General features: G+C 46.6%; 3 protein-coding genes across 4 annotated transcripts in view; 2 read left to right on the top strand and 1 right to left on the bottom strand.

Annotated features, from left to right (window-relative positions):
* The window catches only part of Prp8 (pre-mRNA processing factor 8), a 43,687-nt gene extending 42,536 nt beyond the window's left edge, over nt 1-1,151 (top strand). The window contains exon 36 of the mRNA XM_089574844.1: nt 803-1,151. Coding sequence (XP_089430970.1) covers nt 803-957 — 155 coding nt within the window. The 3' untranslated portion in view covers nt 958-1,151. The remainder of the gene's footprint in view (nt 1-802) is intronic.
* Nucleotides 1,152-3,636: 2,485 nt separating this feature from the next.
* Nucleotides 3,637-7,458, bottom strand: LOC149364891 (uncharacterized). 2 transcript variants are annotated; one of them, XM_089570218.1, is made up of 3 exons: nt 7,327-7,458; nt 6,623-7,052; nt 3,637-5,641 (listed from the first exon to the last, which is right to left on the bottom strand). In XM_089570218.1, the coding sequence occupies exons 2-3, from the start codon at nt 7,040-7,042 to the stop codon at nt 4,442-4,444; spliced, it is 1,620 nt and encodes a 539-aa protein (XP_089426344.1). In that variant the 5' UTR covers nt 7,043-7,052; nt 7,327-7,458; the 3' UTR covers nt 3,637-4,441. The 2 variants fall into 2 exon arrangements, with proteins under 2 accessions (XP_089426344.1, XP_089426343.1); XM_089570217.1 differs by having other exon boundaries at nt 6,623-7,049.
* A 532-nt stretch (nt 7,459-7,990) lies between these two features.
* Nucleotides 7,991-16,532, top strand: LOC149364890 (uncharacterized). The gene is made up of 3 exons (XM_089570216.1): nt 7,991-8,076; nt 9,849-10,272; nt 15,564-16,532. Exons 2-3 carry the CDS (start codon nt 9,879-9,881, stop codon nt 16,064-16,066), a joined length of 897 nt encoding a protein of 298 aa, XP_089426342.1. The 5' UTR covers nt 7,991-8,076; nt 9,849-9,878; the 3' UTR covers nt 16,067-16,532.
* Nucleotides 16,533-20,279: the final 3,747 nt, after the last annotated feature.

The following is a 20,279-nucleotide window of genomic DNA, read 5'->3' as shown; positions in this document are numbered from 1 at the left end:
ACGCACTCCTGACAGGAGGCCATGTTGCTGTGTTAACGACGCAGCAAGTGATTGTGCTAATAACCCGAGTAATGTCAAATATCACGTCAGAGAGGTGCCCTGTGCGCCTCTTGTGTCAGGCAACAACAGGTCTGACGACATTCGAAAGGCCATGCGGCAAGAAATTGTGCGGGTGCATATTTTGAGCACATAGGCAGTGCATTGGCCAGCAAGCTAAATACAGTTTAGCGCAATTTCAGATGCTGGTTGGTGCACCACTGGTCTTTTAGTTTTCTCAGCAGAAGACGTCTTGCCGCTCCGGCGTCAACTCGTTTCCCGCGGTTACGTTTGTGTGATTCTTCACTTCTTTTATTGAGGAGAAACTGCATGCTCGTCACGCGCTGTTCGCAGTTTGTGCAGTGGTGCCTCTTCACATGTGACGATGCTTCTCGTGAGGAGGCTCCACTGCTATAGCGTCGCACCGTGATGGAGGCTGCAAAGGCCTTTACCATTCTGGATCAGTCTTGCATTAACAATTTCGAAAGCGTGCGCGCGCAGTATGCATCTGATGTTGTTCAGAAAAACTGTTGCTGCGACACAGTTTTTACGTCAGAAGCAGGTGTCTGTTACCCTGGTTCTCGCCAAATAAATTTACTATGATGTGAATGGTTTCTGGCATTTTTGGGGAGGCCATTCATTAATGTGGGCATTCGGATAATTTAGACATTTTTCCTGGCCCCTTTAAATTCAAATTAATGAGGTTTTACCGCACTAGCAATTGCGTGACTAATGCTTGGCACGCCGTTTTTTTTTCACATTGCAGGTGTTCGGCACGACCCAAACATGAAGTATGAACTGCAACTGGCAAATCCCAAGGAGTTTTACCATGAGATTCATCGACCTTCACACTTCCTCAACTTCAGCAGCTTGGAAGAGCCAGACTCGATTGGCAACGATCGGGAAGATCTTTATGCCTGAAGTTTCTTTTCTCATGTACACAGCAGCTGTGTGCCTTTTTTGTTGCTCATCATTGTTATGGTTTTCGTGGATTTCATTCACTGAACTCTTTCATGACCAACTGTACATGGAACATGACAGCACCTTCAAGACTGTAAGTAATGTCTGTCATGCATTGCCTTTGCAGCAGCAGAATAAACAAATGTTGTCACATATTGTAGGGCGTCATCACTGTTGTTGGCTTGCGAGTCAAGGGCATTAAGTTTGCTGTGAAGTGCAAGACTTTAAGGACAAATGGACTTGCGCTTGAAATGATGCAATTGCCAATTACAGGAGCTCTGAAAGGGGCTGTAAAACGTTGGAGATCACTGCGGCGATCCGCATTGGGAGAATTTCACACACTAGAAAGAAGCTCCCAGCTTCGAGGGCAGCGACTGACAAAAAGGAAGCGCTGGAGCGGCAACGGCATGCACCACCATTCTAGAAGGTTACTGAGTAATACTTGTTGGGGGGCTAGTTGGTGCATGTTTTCAGCGAAGGATTGTAATGCTGAAGCAGACAACACACAGAAAGCTAGACAGGACAGGTGGCTCTTTTATTAACCAGCCACTGCTCCTCCAATACGTCGGTGACCCCATTTCAACTAGGCGACACGACATCATGGGTCACACGCACCCACCCACCGACGTGCTCTCTCCTATGACGTCACGGCTCACACGTCGCCATGGCAACTGCGTTGGCTGGATGTCACCACTCCTAAGTATTGCATCATCCTTTTCCCAATACATTTTCTTTTCTTTTTTTGTTAACATGGTTGCATATTTTTCCCACAATTTTGAAGTCTACTACTGTTTTCAATATTGTCTGTCTCGTGCTCAACAGGAGCACGAGACAGACAATATCAACATCCGATACTATTTTGACGTCTAAGTGACATTTTCGGCTCCAATTAATAATTACTCCACATCAACCAAATTTTGATGTGCATCATCCTCTATCACACACAATCATTCTTTTTCGCTTCCCTCTCCCATGAACAGAGAAATTGCTGCCGACACATTTTGCGGACACGAAATTGTCGACATAGCCAAAAAAGACTTGCATTAATAAAGTTGCAGTATGCCTGGGATGTTCAAGGACGCCACTTCACGAATATCCTCTGGCGAGAAGTTATTCAGTGCCCTTTGTAGAAGCTGAGCTATCTGTAGTCAAAATTTGAATTTCAGCGTGTTCGCCTGTCTTTTTGCACACTGGAAGTGGGTGCCCATCTGCCAGGAGAGGGAGCTTACTGGCCGCGGCCATGGTAGCTGCCTGGCACCTGAAAGAATTTAACCAATAGCCATCTCTAAACTGGTATATGCAGCAGCGTGTGAGAGAAGCCTGCGAGCTTGAAAAACTTTAGTAGAACAAGTTTTTGATCAAGTTGGTAACATCCTTAATTCATACCGCTGCCGGTATGAAACGAGCTTGAAAAAGTCGCTGGAAAGGGCTCACCAACTTTCGCATGTGATTGTGGGCTGCATGTATAAGTGTGTTATTTGACTTAGGTGTTCATGACAACACAATGTAGTGATTGAGCGAGTTGATGTGTTCTCCTTGGAAGGTGTTTCAGAGCCCCTTTAAAGCTGGGATGTCATTCAGGCTTCTCCACAGCAAAGGGCACAATGTCGCCTACAATGGTGATGCATTTCCAACAAAGGAATTCACCACCGAAGGCAAAGCCCACGGAGCATTGCTTCCTGCCATTCGACGGCATGGCAGGGCATAGGCACCTCCAAGCTACTGCGCACTTTTCCTATGCTGTGATGAGAAGCTGAACAGTGCCGTGGCTTTAATCAGTGGTTACTTCCCCATGTTAAATTTTTCCTCCAAAAAAAGCTTTGCTTACTTTATCTACGAGCTTCGCACATTTCAGTAATCAAATGTTCTCAAACTCTCGAAGCAGTTCAGTGCCCCTTTTATTGTAGCTCTACAAATAGCTGTCCGTGAGCAGATTTACATATAACAGAGAGTGGTGCAAAGAGAGTGGGCCCCCAAATTTCACACAAGTGCGGGACTGGCTGCATTCAAATCTGCACGAGATCTAGCAAAGAATTGCTAGTCGCAGCTTGAGTCTGCCATCAATCGCGAGTCTGACCGTTGGCCAACTAAGCATGGGTGTCTATGGAATGAAATGGTGTGCAAAGTACATAAGGATGCATAATGAGGTTCTATACACCTTTCCAACCTGGGCACTGCCATATTGTTCCCTGGACTGCAGTGGTTTCCAGCAGTCCAGAGAGGAGGTGTTTCGCCGCTTCCACCGTGCTAGTGCGAGGTGCCCACTGCAGTCCAGGGAACAATATGGCAGCGCCCAGGGAGCCCTTTTTGGAAAGGTCTATAGTATTGCAATGTCACACATAATCGGTAATTAAAGTCCCGCTGAGTTTTTTGGCACATTTTGTTCCTTACAGTAACAAATCGCTGCCTAGTGATAACTTGTAGACAGCAATAGGTTGGTGAGCATGCTGCTACTTCTTTGATTTTTAGTGCTGCCATGGTAACTGGCACAGACATCGCATACCAAGAACGAGGGGGCTAAATAGGAGCTGCAGTTTAAAAGTTCCTTCTCTCGATAATGTACTAGTTTGGGCATGCATAAGAAAACTGATTACGCTACACACTAGGGTGGTGTGCATGCAATGTGGGCAGTGACACAGGTGACCTTTCCAACTCTTTTAATCGTGCATTGTTTTCACTTTAGCAAAGCTTAGCAAGTTGAACACACAATTGCGTCATGCATAAAATTTTAAAAAGCATAGGCACCACTGAAGGTACTAAAAATTGTTCAGTTGCATAAAAGGCCCACAATTTCACACGCAGTCTGAAGAAAAAAGTTGCACACCAAGCTAATGCAGTTCCGCAGTGCAGCAAACACCTTGCACTTACATTACTAAAGGCTACAGCTAGCAGTCTTGTCGAAAAAATAGTGCATGTGCACGTGTAACAAAAACTGAAGATGTATGCGCTGTGCAAATTTGTAACTAAGGCTTTTAACCGCACAGTGAATATACATATGCATTACAAGCGGCACACAGACCTTTAACTAGTCGATCCTGAGTGAGATATGCATAAAATTGATGTTCCCATCATGAAATGGTATTCACAAGCAATGTGCGAGCCAGCCTTTTATGCATTATCGCATTGAGGCTTCCACAAACAGCACATGTAACAGAAAAACGATGCTTGCATGCAAAGCATGAAAACATTCTAACCACATAAAAGCAAACCTTGGTCCAAAGTTGGCACTACGTGTTACTTTCACTCGTAGTTTGCCCTGATCAATTAGCCTTGCTGCAGGAACATGGATTCCCATGTGTGCACCGTGGCAAATGTGCATGCTCAAATTAACTGCAAACTGTTTCTAGTCTACGCAGAAAGGCATGAAATGCTACTGCTTTAAAATTGGATAAAAAAAAAGGCATCTCTTGCAAGGAATCCAGCCACTCTCTGCTGACCTCCACTGCTAAAAACCATGAGTGGAGTTCCCTGCCTGATTAATACTGCTAACGTCACCGGGAAAGAAGTCTTCGACACGAACATGGTTTTCAAAGAGTTCAGTGCTGCCGTAATTCTCAATCATTTCGAGCAGCGAGTCCTCATCCACACTGCATCTCGGGTCACGGCCTGGAGTTAGCTCCAGTTCTGCGAGCATGTTCTTGATATCAGGCAAACTGTCCTCTTCGCTTGCCTTGGCTGGGCACTTTGGTGATGAAGAACGCTGTTCAGTCGAAATGGCCTGGAGCTGTGGAGGCCATAGTGTCCCTTCAGTTTCAGCCTTTTGCGGGGTGCACAGGAATGGCTTGGCTTGCTCTTCAGACATCTGCTTATGCGCTGCAGATGTGGTGGTGGGTGCTTCTTTCTGTGAACTGGTGCAGGACTGCCTTTCAATTATCTGCTCATATAACATCTCCATTCGAGCGCTGAGGTCAAGCTCGAAGGTGTCATTATTGCCCGAGTCTGAGTGTTCTTCACTGTTGTTGACTGTTGCCGCTGCATCCACAGCAGTTGAGTCTGCCAATTTCCCTGGCTCCAGGCTGTCTTCAAAAGCATTTTTTGACATTTCCAAGCCGTTTTCAAATGCAGTGTTTGCAGTCTTCAAGCTATCCTCCACTGTAACATTTGTTACGACTTGTAAAAAAGCAGGAGCATCACAGGCGAATGTTTCTCTGCGGATCTCATCAGTGCATGTTGCTGCTTTTAGAGGATCGAGGCCGTCAGATTTATTGGGCGCTGGTGCCACTGAAAAGATTCCGCCACCTAGCAGGGATTGAGCGTCGCCAGCAATGACAGAATCACAGGTAACAGAGGCAGGTAATAGGCTTCTTGCAGGACGGTTGGAAGTGGCATTCTTGTTTGGACGAGATGCGAAACCTTTAGGTACAGTGACTGGAGGCACTGCTTTTTTGCATGGCTCTGACACAGCTGAGGCTGCCTTCTTGGACACCTTTGCAGAAGCTTTTGAGGTCAGGTTCTCACGACCAGCATTCTTGTTTGCAGAGGATTTGAACTCCTTTGGGATAGTCACTCTGATGGGAGGCACTGCTTTCTTGCACGCTTGCGCAGGAACTGAGATAACCTTCTTTGGTGTTTGTGCAGAGGTTGCAGCTCCTGAGCTCAGGTTTGGCTTCTGTGAACTGGTCAGGATGCTTGACTTGACTGGATTCTGCACATTAAAAAGCAGAACATGCACGAGCAGTCAGAAGTGTGGACAAGGCCTTCTACTGCAGACATAACTGTGTCAAACACCAACTTCACATGCAAGTGACATAACTCTTTCAGCAGGGAAAGGAAAGGATGGAGGGACGAGGGCTAAGCAGAGGTGAGCAAGGTGCATGGGGGGAGGGACACAAGGAAGCTCTTGGGTTGACTATCTCTCTGAAGGCCGTGCTTTTGGAAGCAGCCCATTTGAGGGTGAATGCAACATTGTGGGCCAGTTAAGCTTCTTGGGTTTGGATTTGTTACTGTACGTAGAAGGTTACCTACAGAAAAATAGTTGTGGGTGTGCATCCTACCTAGAAGGGTCACTTTCCAGTTAACATGCGGGCTGAAAACATTTTTAAGTACAAAATCCTTTTCGGTATGGCAGTAATTCATGATGTTACCATTTCTATACCTTTTGTGCAATACTTCCTTTTTTGCTTTTTCTTGCCCTATTCTTCATCCCAGAGGAAGAAAATTACTTTCAGTGACTAAGGTCCGAGTGACGGGTCGATGACGCGAGAGTTAGGAGCAGAATGTCGGCAGAACATAGGCCATACTAAAACAGGTAAATAACACAAAATGGATTTTCACGCATCAGTCTAATCAGCTGTGATCAGTAGATCAAGCCCCAAGGAGCTATGTACAATCATGAAATTTATTAGCGTTAACACGGCAGCGTGTGCCAGATAGCCTCGAGCCCTACTTGTGGCGATACGCGGCGGCCGCTTTCATAAACAAAGAGTAAAGGGTTATGCTGCCTTGCCTGCTTCCGGCAAGCTGAAGGACACACCTCCTCACTTTATTTATGAAAGCGGCCGCCGCATATCGCCACAAGTAGAGCTCGAGGCTATCTGGCACACGCTGCCGTGCTCAAGCTCATAAATCGCATGACTGTACGTGATAAGGTAGGCACCCGCAGGAATGTAGTAAGGGCCAGTCGTACCTTACGAGGCGGTTTCAGTGGCTTCGGTTCTTCGCGGACAGTTCCCAGCAAGATTAAGCGGCCCTTGTAGCCCTTGTCTGTTGAAACAGAGACGGCCAGTCTGCTCGACGTCTCGGTGCCATTGGGCTTCCAGATGAACGACACGAGCTGGCTCTGCCCGGGTAGAAGCTTAAACACCTCTGGGTCAGCTGTGAATCCCTTTGCCCGCAGTGTATCGCTGAGTGTCGCCGTGTGGTCGGTGTTGGTAGTGTTCAAGACCTTTAGCTGGCGCACTGCCTCACGGCCCACAGGAATCTGTTCGAAAGTGACCTGCGGCGGCTTGCTGAATGGCTGCAGCAGCAGAATGGGCACCTCGGCTTCCCCGGCTCTGCTTCCGGCTACCTTGGAAGGCGGCGAGAAAACTAGTAGCTTCCCGGCCATGTTCCTTCTGCTGAAACAAAATACGGGAGGCCCGATTGAGCAGTGTTGGAACCGGTAGCAGAAGGCGGTACACAACTTGAGTGAGATAAAAAAGACAAATATGATACAGGCAGAAGAGAATCCCAGAAAACCATGGTTTAGACAAGTAACGAAATGAAAAGAAACGCTTTAGCATCCAGTACACGACTGGCTGCGTGCTAAACTGCAAACAGGTAAGAACCTAATGACTCCACAACAGTAATCATATCAGGTCAGCAGTTACGACAGGGTGCTGCCGCACTCACCGCTAATCAAAAGCTTTCGCAGAAAAGGCAAAGTGCAGCTGACACATTCAACGTATGGCAGGAATGACGGTTAGCGGCGGTACCGACAGCATACACGCAAATTTTGAATCCCGCACCGCACGGCGCACGAACGGTTGCGCACACGTGTCTTCAACGTATCTGCCGTAGCCCAATCAAACAAGAGGTCTCTGTCACGTGGCCCTATGTTTATGTATTCAAGTGGGGATCTGATGTGAGAAAATGGGTGGCGCTGCCAAACAAGTGACAATGCTACTAACTTTAGTCGAACACTGATCAATTAGTTCGAATTTAAAGCGCGAAGTATGGGGCATTTGATAACGAATGTTACAAGCACCTACAAGTCAAACACAAAAAGTACTTGGGGTCAACAGCACTCAAAATCTCAAAATAATGTGTGGATAAGAACGGTTGTTTTGAACGCTTTGAACTTTACTCAGTCTGCAAACCAGTGCCCATATGTACGATTAATTATTTTTGTGCGTTGAGGCAATAATCTGAATGTTACAAAAAAAAAATAAGTCAAAGACAGTGAAACAGTGAAAAAACAGTGAAAGACTCCTAGCATGGAGGAAGAAAAAAAAAGTTTTTTTTACCTCCATGACTTTTAGTGCCCCCTGGCGACGGCAAACAAAAGTAAAGTACCGCTGTCATCGGCATCGGAGTCACTGAAGTGTTCTCTGTAGACTGTAGACTCCTGCCATTTCATACAAACGCTAGACCCGGAGCAAGGTGACTATCTCGCGTGCTAAATTAATTTGATAAATGGTTGTGCTCTTTATTTATTTATTTCAAAATACTGCAGGCCAGCGTTGGCCGAAGCAGGAGATCACAATGTTCGTCTTCTCAACGGTCCCGCACTGATGTGTGGCCTTTTCAGGCGGTTTCGTGCCATTTTCTCTTGCTCCAACACGTCCCGCGAATGAGTTTCACAAGTAGCTCAGAATCACTGCAACAACAATTTTCTGCGTGCAGAAAGGGCGCGACTTAAATTTTGAGTTTCTTATCGCTGCCGCCTTTCGAAACTTTGAAGCTATAGAAGGTTGCTTGCTGCGGTACTGTGAAGCTGTTACGCTGAAATACAGTGTACGATGAAAGCTCGCACACTCCCGTCAAAGCATATGCACACTGAGGGAATATATTTGCCTATCACGGTACTATCCCGAGTCGACTGCTCCCTAGACGTAGGATTAAGCGGCATTAAAACGACCCATATGAAAGGCGCATGCGTGCAGCTGTGGGCTTGAGTGGTTTCACTCGAAATAAAGTGAAATTGCTATTAAATATAGCTACCTCTCTAACTGTAGTCAGACTTCTTGGCGCGGAAGTGGCTGTGGCATAAAGTATAGCTATCAGTGTCACAGGGCTAGAGAATTTTGAAAGGAGAATGTTAGTGTGTTTGCTTTTAATATGACACTTTGTGTTGGTAAAGTATTGACTGTCGTAGCTGTTGTCGCGAAATTAATGCATTGGCATTGTGGCTGTATGCTGACCTCGGTCTGGTACAATGAGACCTGCACATTTAGGAAAGTAAACTTTCTTGTGAGACTGTCGGCACTTGTATCTTACACACAGATTAGTGGAAACTTGCACAGTTCACATGGTACAAGAAAATGGCATGAAACATTGTGAAACAATAAGTGAAACATAGTTGGCAAGCTAAATGGACTAGCATCACAGTTTAGCAGTAAAGGAAAGGGGCACATCTTTTAGTCTGCTTCATGGTGCTTATTCTGTTCTCCCTGCGGATGGCAACACTTGTTTACTCGGGTGTCTCTACAAGCTATTCCAGAGTCTGGGTTCATCACAGACAACAACAATTTACGATTTCTGTGTTGTGTACTGGGGATGGTGACCCACGTGTTATTCTATAATGTACTACAAAATGGGATCCCAGGTGGTCGAAATTTCCGGAGCCCTCCACTACAGCGTCTCTCATAGCCTTAGTCGCTTTGGGACGTTAAACCCCATAAACCAACCAACCAACCAATCAGTGTGAAATAACTGCATTTATTGCTTGTTAACAAGTGAGCAGTAAATATGAAACGTAAACACTGTGTATGCCCAGTTTCTTCCACTTCATTTCGTCTGCATACTTCATGGAAAGTGATGCTTGTTGTTTGACATGCTCCCACATATGGCAGTGACCGCCATAATCTTCTGATGAAATGGACCTTGTGCACCTGTGCTTGTGTACAGTGTGCTTTCATGAAAGCTGTTTCAATTTTGAAGTTGTTGAAATGGTCGTGCCAAATACTTTTACTTATTTTAAAACCTAGGAGCTGGAAAAGGAGTACCACATTTTCTTTTATGCACATTTTTATGTGGTGTTCAATTCTTCAGAAATGCAAGAGCATGCTAGATGTCTCTTGTACTGGTAGTGCACCTCTGTTAGAAGGCCTGCCTGCATGGAAGCAGTCTCGTGACCAACCAGAGACCACTGCTGCATCACACAGTTCCCATCGAACTGCTGTCATTGGCTTGCACTTGTATCTTCTTCCCAGGAATGCTGCAGTAGGCACACACAGAGCACGATGGCTGCATCAAGCGACGGTCCCAAGGATGTAAGTGGCCTGCAGGAATCGGACGCTCCAGTGGCGCAGAATCTAGAGGGCCCACCTGGTGGATGTCAGGCAAGGCAAAACACAGAATGCCACCAGGGATCGCCGACCTCACCAGTTCAGAAGCTGCAGGAGCTGTCAAGTGGGTGCCAAGCGAGTCAGGATGCAGGAGATCAGCAGCAGCCAGAAGGCCCTCCATTAAAGGACCCACAGAGGTCACTTGGCAGTGTCCAGGAAGCAGGAGAAGAGCAGGAATTGGAAGGCCCTCCAGAGAAAGAGCCAGAGGACCCAGTTGGTAGGGGAGGAAAAGCAGGGGAACAGCAGGAATCTGAAGCTTCATCAGCGCAGACTCCGCTGGATCCAGTTGGTACGTGCTGGCCAAGGCCTGCTTTACTCTGCACACTTTGTAGAACAGTGCCGCTACAGGGTCCTCACAGATGCCTTTTGTCGTACAACCCGCAGAACAATTTTTTTAACTAGTTTACTTATTGGAAATGGTGTAATAGTTGTTCGTAGCCTGCAATTTTTCCTTCTGTGTATACTAGCTGCAAGAAAAATGCACTTGCTTTGTGCTCTTGTGATGCCACCAAGAATTTTTCGTTATCCTCGCAAACTGCACAAACGTTTGTTACAATGCTTTTTTTGCCTCTTTTAGTTAATTACATACATACAAACATATATACATGCATGCATATGTATGCACGCACACAGCTGTACCTTAAGAAGGGCTGAAGGTTTGTTTGTTTCACTTTGGCTATGCAAACCATTTTGGTGTTTTGATGGCATGATTGACAGAGCTGGGTGAACTGCAGTTCATTCCCTCTGCAGGCAGAGATTAGATGGGGCAAAGCTGCAAAGTCATTTTGTGGGAAATTAATCTAAGATGTCAAGGGAAATATCCCCATCTTGTGAGGACCACACATTAATTCCATTAGAAAGGGTGCATCCATTTCATGGCTGGAGAGGCACTGGGACTATGCATGCATAGTTATTGTACTGCTGTCTGTTCATTGTATATGCCAACAACGACCTCATTTTCTTATGTTATTTAGGATGGAACTATACAACTCAAGAATGCAGTAGTGAATGCCCCTCAAAGGAGGCCCTCCAGCTAATAGGGTTGACTGTTTTTCATGGCGCTGTGCTTAATCCCTTTGCGTGACATTGGAGGTGGCTGGAAGGTGCATCCGTCAAATGGGATTAGCTGTGATGTCATGACATTCAGTCGACGACATTGGTTGGAGGGTCTTCTTTTATGGGCATTTGCCGCAGTGTTCTTAATTTGTATTCAACTATAGCCATTTGCCTAATTTTACAAAACAAAGCGATGTTCAAACCATGCTCAAGTCAAAAGTAAAGTTCGAGAGACTTCAGAACCACAAATTAATTCCTTGTTCACTTGGGAGTCCAAGAGTCTATCCTCACATAATTAGGCAGCATGTGACACGAAGATGAGTAGATCGATGGCATATTTTTATATGTCCTATTTATAATTTTACCTCTTACTTGGCCAGTAACCATCATTTTGTTCAGTATTATGCTTGACCAGACAAATGTTTTTTAGACAACTACGTATTTCAATCACGGGTACTCGCACTCAAGAGGAGCAGCGTTACAGTTTCTCTGAAAGATCCTTATTGGTCGAGCTATACTGTATTGCTTAACTGCACAATTTGAGGCATATTTGGGTACTGGTAAGCCCTGAATTCTAAAATAATGCACTGCTTGTTGTCTCTTTAAGTTAGAATGTAGCACTGGCTGTAGCTAGCAACATCTGTGTCTTTTAACTATTGGGGCCTGTAATTTAATTGTGATTCTGTAGTAACGCTTTAGCCTAGCCTAATGTGTCCAATGCAGCCTGTGGCTAAATCAGTGAAATCATTTAAAAGGTATCAGCTTGCTAAATTTATTGAACAGGTATCATTCCTACCTAATTTTTCCGCCCAGTTCTGTTGCTTGGTGTCTTCATATGAGTGCATTGAATGTAGAGTTTAGAAAGCTAACTGGGTCTGCCTGAAATTTCACTAAAAGCATTCAGCTGGATATACTCTCTACATGGCAGTGCAGCAAGCCCTGCTTAAAGGGACACTGAAGACAAATCAGAGTTGGCCTCTATTGATGGATTATGCCATTCTAATGACAAAGAGACCACTCTTCCCTAAAATGGGGCTTTTAAAGCTTGAAAAGACCAAAAAATGAAATACAAGTGTCACCATCACTGGCTGAATTCACAAATAAGCTGCTTGCATTGGCACTGAATTTTAGGTGTAAATCCTCAGAGGTTATGCTGCACTGCCATGCATTTCAGAATGGTGACAACTCGTTTATTTGAATAGATTATTGGATTGGAATAGATTATTTTTTAATTCAGTTTTCTATCCGACAATTGTGTCTTTTGCTCACAGCCAAACAGCATAGCCAGGCAGAGTCAGAGGATCAATTTTTACCGAGAAAAATAATTGTATGGAGTTGTCCTCGGTGCCTCTTTAAATGGCCTGAAAAACTAGGAGTCTTGTGTTTGTAATTGTCTACTATCCAGGCAGATCATTTTGCTCGTGCTCTAGCCTTCCATTAACTGCCAGCTTGTTAAGAGAGCTGACGCACTGCAAATCTTTCGCTACTGCCGAGTGTATTTTTCAGGAACATTTATTCCAAGCTGTATTCTATGGTAGTGAGTCATGCAATCCATCTTCACAACTTTGTTCATGTAATGCTAAACACGATAGGCTAGAAGGGCATTTGCTTCGTGCCTATTGTGGTACTTAGACCTTGTTTCAGTTTGGTTGTGATCATGCAGCATTTCTGCATGTTTTACTGTAGGTAGCGACATTATACCATTTGGTTATGAACAAACATGGTCTTGGTTCATTTTTGAAAACAGCGCAAGGGACAGGACGTAAAAGAGATGGGCACCATTCCGTTTGGTCCTTCACGCTGTTTTCAAAAATGAACTTCTACCAGCACGCCCAACTTATTACACATGGTCTTAGTGATGCTCCGAACATTTGATACCAACTATTATAGTGTCGAGTGTCTGCAAGAAACTCCTGACGACTTGGTGGTGACCAGTGTGCCTTTGTGCACATCCAGAGGTGAAGGATGCTAAGTTCTAAATGCCTCATTTCTGTCATAGTTTGTTCATCAGCTTTGCCTGGCGCACGTTGTGGCTCGAACTCGTGCGCTGTGTAGGTACTCAGAACCTCGAAACACAGCTCTTTGATCTTATCCATTGTGAAACATCCCATAGGATATCCATGTATTAAAAACAATGGGCTGGTTGTGCCAAAATTACGTGTGCTTTATGGATTGTCACGACGCCTGTGCTCAGCAACGTAAATTCTGTTCAAGTTACACACTTCGAGATTGTTGATAAATGTCCAACTGCCTGGCAGTAAAGTCAGTGGAACAGATGCACGCAGTAACAGAAATCCATAGATATAACAGTCAGAGATAAATTAGATAAAACAAACTAGAAAAACATGCTATTCAGAGGATAATGGCAACAGATGGTGACAGCTTATGTTGGCCACTCCCAGATGGTGACGCCATCTGTAAGAACCACAAAGGGGCCACTGGGACTGGTATGAGCTAAGACAGCGTGGCTGTTCGGGCGAGTTGGTAATTTACGACTGCTATGAATGCAACACAGCACAACTTTTAGACAAGGCCGAAGAAAAGACGTGACACTAGCACGCTGTTTTCAACTGGTTCTTTATTTCGGGAAGAAAAGCATATATAGGTAGAATGGTTGGGGAAGCACGTGAATAACTGCTGAGTTTGCTATGCAGCACAAGAAAATAAGGGTGACATTAAAAGACAAGAGAGACAATGCGAGCACTTCGCTCAAACGAAATGCAGTGAAGGAGCCAATAGGTGCATTTAAAAGGCTGAAATTGCTACGTGGGACACGGCAACAATTGAAACATGAAAAGAAAACAGATAACAGTATGTGGTGCCATCATAAAAACAAGTTGCAATAAAGGAGCCAAAAGGAGCATTAAAAGGCTAAAAAGTGTGATAAGATTTAAGACATACACGGCCAAATGGGACAAATAAAAAATGCTAAAAGGTGAGATTGGGAGACTTAAAACCTTCAAAACCTCAAAGGAAAGGGCACGACCAAACTACTCAAATGACGTCTTGCTCAGATGATCTAATTCACGTTTTGTTAGAGCTACCGAGGAAGTGCTGAGTCTTTTTCTAGTCTCAGAGTGTGAGTGGTTTTTATGATTTCACGGGTGATTTGATATATATTTCTCGCAAGAACAGTGCAGTGATGAAACAAAGTCTTGCAGGAATGGGAGGAGCACTTTAAGCAGTGCAATCCCAGCTGCTCCTTCACAGTTCTGTAAATGTTGTTAGAATGCTCCATTAGTACATCACTGAGACATTACCTGGTTTGCTCCACATGGGTTTTCCTACAGCTCAAGTGAATTTTGTACACCACGCCAACTCTGCATGCTACAAATGGTGACTGGTGCTTGACTGTGTAGGCTAGCTTTCGTGCTACAGGGGCGTTAACTGTGGCACAGCGTGGACAGCTTGTCAGGTGCTGAAAACACAAAACTGGCATTTGCCCGTTGCCCTATCCTCTTGGGCCAGTGAGAAAAAGAGCATGCAGGTAGGGTACAACAGCAACTTTCTTTTTTTTTTTCTTTTCTAGAGCAGCCGCCTCCTTACCTTCAGCTTGATCTTCATGAGACAACCTGCTACTGAGATGAGCAGGTGGTCGGGGAACCCTGCTTGAGCAAGTTGAGAAGCTTGCTCGTTTAGGCTATGCCCCATAGGATACACACTAGACTTCATTAACGCATTAGTGAAAGAGGTTCACAGTGCCGCAGTTTACAATCATGGAATGAGTAGAAGTGGAAGGTAACAAGGACTTGCCCCCTCTCTGCTCATACCGCCAACACAAGTGGCTTTCTGCAATTAGTAGTGTTAAATCAAGGCAGCGTAGGGACCTGCTTTCAGGGATCTCGTGTCAACATGGAAGGCAAGAGGCACTGCTCACAGGACAAAAGCACATTTTATACTGCATTGCACTGCATTCATCACTGGCCAAGAGGACGAGGTAATCATCGAAAATCCTGAAAATCTTTTTAACAACAAGCATGGCAGGTCGTTCAGCAAGCAGTCGGTCCTTGGGATTGTAGCAATGGAGGAGGCAATTCCCACACCACTTTTCTGGAATAAGTACTGTCACCCCAAGAGGCATTAAGATTAAGGGATTAAGATAAACAGTCAACAATTCTAAGAAGCCGCCCACCGAGATACAACACGGGAATTCTGAAACTTGACTGAGCCAAATGGATGGCACAGGATAGAGAAAGACAGCATACTCCTCTCTACCCTGTCGTCCTTGTTTTTTAAGCGCTACTACTATGTCATCTCAATCTAAACACCAACTAGCCCAGCTGTCTGCCAAATGGATGAATGCAGGTTTCAATACGCAAAGAAAAAGGCGAATTTATAGACCGGTTTATTACACAGTTCCACCTCCCCGTTTTACAGGGGACGCTCCTATATTCCATCCTATTTTGGGGGGTGGTTGGGGTAGGGGGGGGATGAACTTGGTCTACGTATCATGCGGGCCGCGCAAGTGCCTGTGCACCAGCTACCAGCGCCGTCCCTGAGTTCCTCCGCCCGGTGTTCGTGCAGAGGTGGCGGCCCGGCAGCTTCGGCGCGCTGCCGAGAAGGGTGACCTGGCCACCCTGGAGCGGCTCCTGGACTCGGACCCGTCGCTGGCGACACGCACCGACGCCGACGGCTACACGGCGCTGCACCGGGCCTGCTACGCCGACCAGGTCGACGCGGCGCGTCTGATCCTGGACCGTGGCCCGCCGGGACTGCTGGAGCGGCCCACCACAGACGGCTGGCGGCCGCTCCACTCGGCCTGCAAGTGGGGTTCTCTCAGCTGCGCGCGCCTGCTCATGGAGCGGGGCGCCAGCGTGAACGCGCCCAGCGACGGAGCGCTTACGCCGCTGCATCTGGCCGCCAGTCAGCCGCGCTCGCGGGCCGTGCTCGAGCTGCTGCTGTGGGCGCCGTTCGCCGACGCCGAGGCAAGGAGTCGCGCGGGGGACAGGCCCGTAGACCTGGCGGCGCGACACGGGCCTTGGGCCTCGCTGTTCGCCATGCACGCCCCGGCTGTGAACCACTTCTGAAGAACAGGCGCAAGAAATGTGTCGCTGCGCCGTTTACCTGCTGGAACTCTTATGTGTGCGAAAGACTCGCCGTTGTCGCGAGCCTTCGCGTGTCTCCGCATGGTGTTATGAGTGGAGGAACGCACGACAGGGTGTCCCCCAGCATCGTGCTGTGCTGGCGCCTGACGTCAGTCGCCTGCACTGTGTCGAGATAAAATAATGGCCTACTAAACCATGCCTCTACTTCCAATCTATGAACTGCATCTTGTAATATCTGTTAATAGAAACGGGAAAACTGTTAATTCATGTTTGATCTTCGCCATCAGGCCCCGGTACACCTTTTGCTGAAAGGGGCCCCATTCAAGAAACGCAAAAGCTGCTTGTGATACTTTCGATGGTTCAACATAAATGCGGTCAGTACAATCACTTGTCAGTGATAAGATTATTTGTTTTCTTTTGCAAATAAAGAAGCATTTCAGTACGAGGAGTAGCAGAGTTAACTATTTCGACGGCAGCCATAGCTCGAAGAGTTGTGCATTGTGGTTACCGCACGTGCAAGCACTCGTGAGGCCGCGCAGACGGCTGTGGCAAGAGCAGCACGTCAGTCACGGTCCCTCTGGTACAAGTGGACTTGGCCTTGCTCTAGGAAGAGTGAGTATGCATGCACTTGCCAAAGTGCTTCCATTCGGGCGCTATCAGTGCCATTCTGAGCAAATCGAGATTTACTGCGTTATCCTGATAAATATGAGAAGTTGCGCCAAAATGAGTGTCATGAGCAATGATAATGATAAAGTCCTGCCCTCAGGACAGATTAGAGTGTGAATTCGTTTGCCGCCACCTGTGGTAGTACAGTCCTTGCTGCAGGAACGTCCACACACAAAAAAAAATATTCAAGTCTGTCGGGCAGCTACAAATAATCAAATTTAGCAAGGCTTTCAGCAGTATGAAAGGGAGCAAAACGAAAAATGCAAGCGTGAAATTTTGTCATCGTCGGTTGCCAAATTTAAGTTGGGCAAGTTAGACGCCTACAGAACTTTCGCGCATTTACCTTGACGTAAACCAGTATCGGAAAACGCCGTCGCCGCACTCCGATACACCTCATCCTGCTCGCCGCTGTTCGCCTGACGCCGCATTGGGCTTTGAGGAGTTAAACGACGAATGTAAGGTTGGTTGGTTTATGGGGTTTAACGTCCCAAAGCGACTGAGGCTATGAGAGACGCCGTAGTGGAGGGCCCCGGAAATTTCGACCACCTGGGGTTCTTTAACGTGCACTGACATCGCACAGTACACGGGCCTCGAATTTCTCCTCCAAAGAAATTCAACCGCCGCGGCCGGGATCGAACCCGCGTCTTTCGAGACAGCAGCCGAGCACCATAGCCACTGAGCCACCGCGGCGGCGACGAATGTAAGAGTGTAGTACTTCTCAAAGTGCTGTGCGTTCGAACGCATTGACACTCTGGCTTCCTATTTAAGGCATACCTTAAAGAAAAACGCTATTGAATGACTTCCGGAGCCCTTCACTACGGCGTCCCCATAGCCTGAGTCGCTTTGGGACGTTAAACCCTAATAAACTATTGAATGACACTGTTTCAAGTCGTCTTTTTGTCAGAGGTGCGTACGGCAAATTTTGGAACCATCAAAGTTCCGAGTTACTCTGAAGTGAGCAGAGACGCTGACACGGCGCGACATTCGCCTGCACTTCGGCAGCCCTAGCCGAAGTCGGCGCATTATCTGGTCACCAACGCGGCGCAGTCTGTTCGAATTATCCGGCGAAATTAGCAACGTGAATTTTCGGACATTTTCGAACGAACTAGGAATTTCCATTAGTCGGTCAAGAATTTTTGAGGTTTTACAGTATGCGACTGCCTATGTGCCCCTATCAGCAGCAAACAGCGTCCCTTTGACAAGTAGCATACCTTGCATTTTCAGCCAATTGAAGTTGCCCCGTATCCGGAAACTCCAGTGCTGACAGCTGCGGCACAATCTCCCTACTTTTTCCACAGGACCGCGGGAAAGAAAATTGTACCAGCCGGTAAATTTCGATGCAGAACGCGCTTAAAAAGCTAAGCAGCATAAGTGAACTGAGCGCAGATTTATTTCTATTTCGGTGCGTGAAAATGTCGCAGGTTGTTCTCTGCCGCTTTACTTTTTACTTCTTGCAAGCCCAACGTGCTTCTCTAGATTGGTTTATTCGGGTTTAACGTCCCGTAGCGACTCAGACTATGAGGGACGACGTAGTGAAGGGCTCCGGAAATTTCGATTACCTGGGGCTCTTTAACGTGCACTGACATCGCACAGTACACGGGCCTCTAGAATTTCGCCTCCATCGATATTCGGCCGTCGCGGCCGGGATCGAACCCGCGTCCTTCGGGCCAGCAGCCGAGTGCCGTAACCACTGAGCCATCGCAGCGGCCCGTGCTTCTCTAGAATTAGCAATGATCTCTGCCACTCGCGATCGTCAATCTCGATCGATCTGCTTTCAGTTCTCCGCTCAACGGCGCTGCACGCGCTCTCTAGCGGCACTTCCGTTTTCGCGCTTTCGGTGTGTATGCTTGCCTTTCTGCGGCGAAGATGCGTCAATAACATTCACATCGAAATTCACGCGACCCGTGAGCGCTGGATGCGTCTGTGGGATCGGAGCATGCTGGAGGCCGCCGAAAACGGTGGCAGTGGAGCTCTGATGGGCATTACAACGCTGTGACGTAGCCCTGCCGCGCGCTTTATTTCTCGCCTTGTCTTATGAAACTAGAATTTGAAATGGCTTCTGTCACTCGTTGCACGAGCAAGCGCAGGGTGGAATTCGGGACGTGTCATGCTGCAGGAACGCTATTACTGTCACTATCGGCAACATTCACGAGGTAAAACTACATCCGCTGTGAAAAGTTTATGAAACGTGGTGTTGATGAATTTCTGATTGTTTGGATCCAGAGAACAATTAGATTGCATATATCGATTCTGAGCCGCGTGAAAAGACAGTGGGGGTGTAACATTTTGTTCCATAAACTTTTACTGTGGTTGTAGATTAAGTTGATCGAAAACGATCCCTTTCTAAGATACCTCAAACAGATTTTCTTGAGGCGGCTACATGTTAGTGAGCATTGATTTTCTCCCAAAAATAATTATCTCTTTCGAGGTTGGCAGCTTTATGGACAAGCCACGTCTATAGAAACGGAGCACAGCTGCTCCAAGCTGCTCCAGAATGCGTTTTTGGGTCCTCCTAAAACTGCTTCAGACCACGGTTTGGCGGTAGCACTGCTGAACGTGAACTAAACAGACCAAAGTCCTGTTGGTTACACCACATATGGTTTAGTCCGGATAACGAAGGACGAAGTAGCAGGGATAGGTATTGACAACAAATATCTAGCACAGCGCAGACGTATAACGTGCCAGCTGAGTGCAACAGCGCGTGCGCACTGACAGTTTCGCATCTACTTAGCCACTGCGTATATGCGTGTATGCACAGCTGGCAGCCAGTAAGCCAGGCATACGTCTACTGCTGCTACTTATCTCAAGTACGCGCACGTGCTGTGATATACGATAGGGAAACAAACGGTCACTCAAGGCTGTCTGTTTTAATATATTGCGGCAGCAGGTGAGTGACTTAGCTCTATTAAACTATGGTAATACCAACATTTGAGCTAGTTGGTGCAGCGTTTGTGGTGTCATTTTCTACGTCCGTCGTCTATTTGCCCTATTTTTTTTTTCACTTAACTGTGATGTCACTATTCAAGGACTAGCGCCCTGTAAAATAACATTTTTGTTTTCAGAGGTATGAAAAAAGGTGCCCAGCACCCCGACTATATGGACGCAATATTTCGTCCCAATGGCCGGGGTACTGGCCTCGGATTTTGACTGAGCGTACAAATGGTGCTGATTATCCCTACGCTTATAAACACGCTGTGGATCTATAGCGCAGGCCGGAGAAGTTATTGATGGAAAGAAGGTTTGTGTCGGTGTTGGGAGAATCTGGAAACCGGAGTCATGCAGAAACGAGTCTTGTGACGAAATTATCCCCGTCTAAAGGACATACGTAATGACGACCGTTGGGCTGGCTTTAATGCTTTGCACCATCAATGCCATACGTCGTTCAACAAGTACATAAATGGCACATACCATCCACACAGTAATAAAACACGCACTACAGCCTTGCAAAATGACCACTCACTGAGTTTTGCATTCGACACGTACACACGTAAACGCACTTGATGAAAGAATAAAACCATCGGAAAGGACG

Source organism: Amblyomma mixtum, chromosome 2 (assembly GCF_055824585.1).
Source record: "Amblyomma mixtum isolate Tamu chromosome 2, ASM5582458v1, whole genome shotgun sequence".
Classification (NCBI taxonomy): Eukaryota; Metazoa; Arthropoda; class Arachnida; order Ixodida; family Ixodidae; genus Amblyomma; species Amblyomma mixtum.
Note: the sequence above shows the minus strand (reverse complement) of the source record. Positions and strands in the feature narration are given on the sequence as shown.

Bases quoted from the DNA above. Each gene is read 5' to 3' on its own strand.
- LOC149364891 (XM_089570218.1), bottom strand. From the start codon at position 7,042: ATGGCCGGGAAGCTACTAGTTTTCTCGCCGCCTTCCAAGGTAGCCGGA. The intron at 5,642-6,622 runs GTACGACTGGCC...TTTAATGTGCAG, and splicing joins CACTGAAACCGCCTCGTAAG to AATCCAGTCAAGTCAAGCAT.
- LOC149364890 (XM_089570216.1), top strand. From the start codon at position 9,879: ATGGCTGCATCAAGCGACGGTCCCAAGGATGTAAGTGGCCTGCAGGAA. The intron at 10,273-15,563 runs GTACGTGCTGGC...GTGTTCGTGCAG, and splicing joins GACTCCGCTGGATCCAGTTG to AGGTGGCGGCCCGGCAGCTT.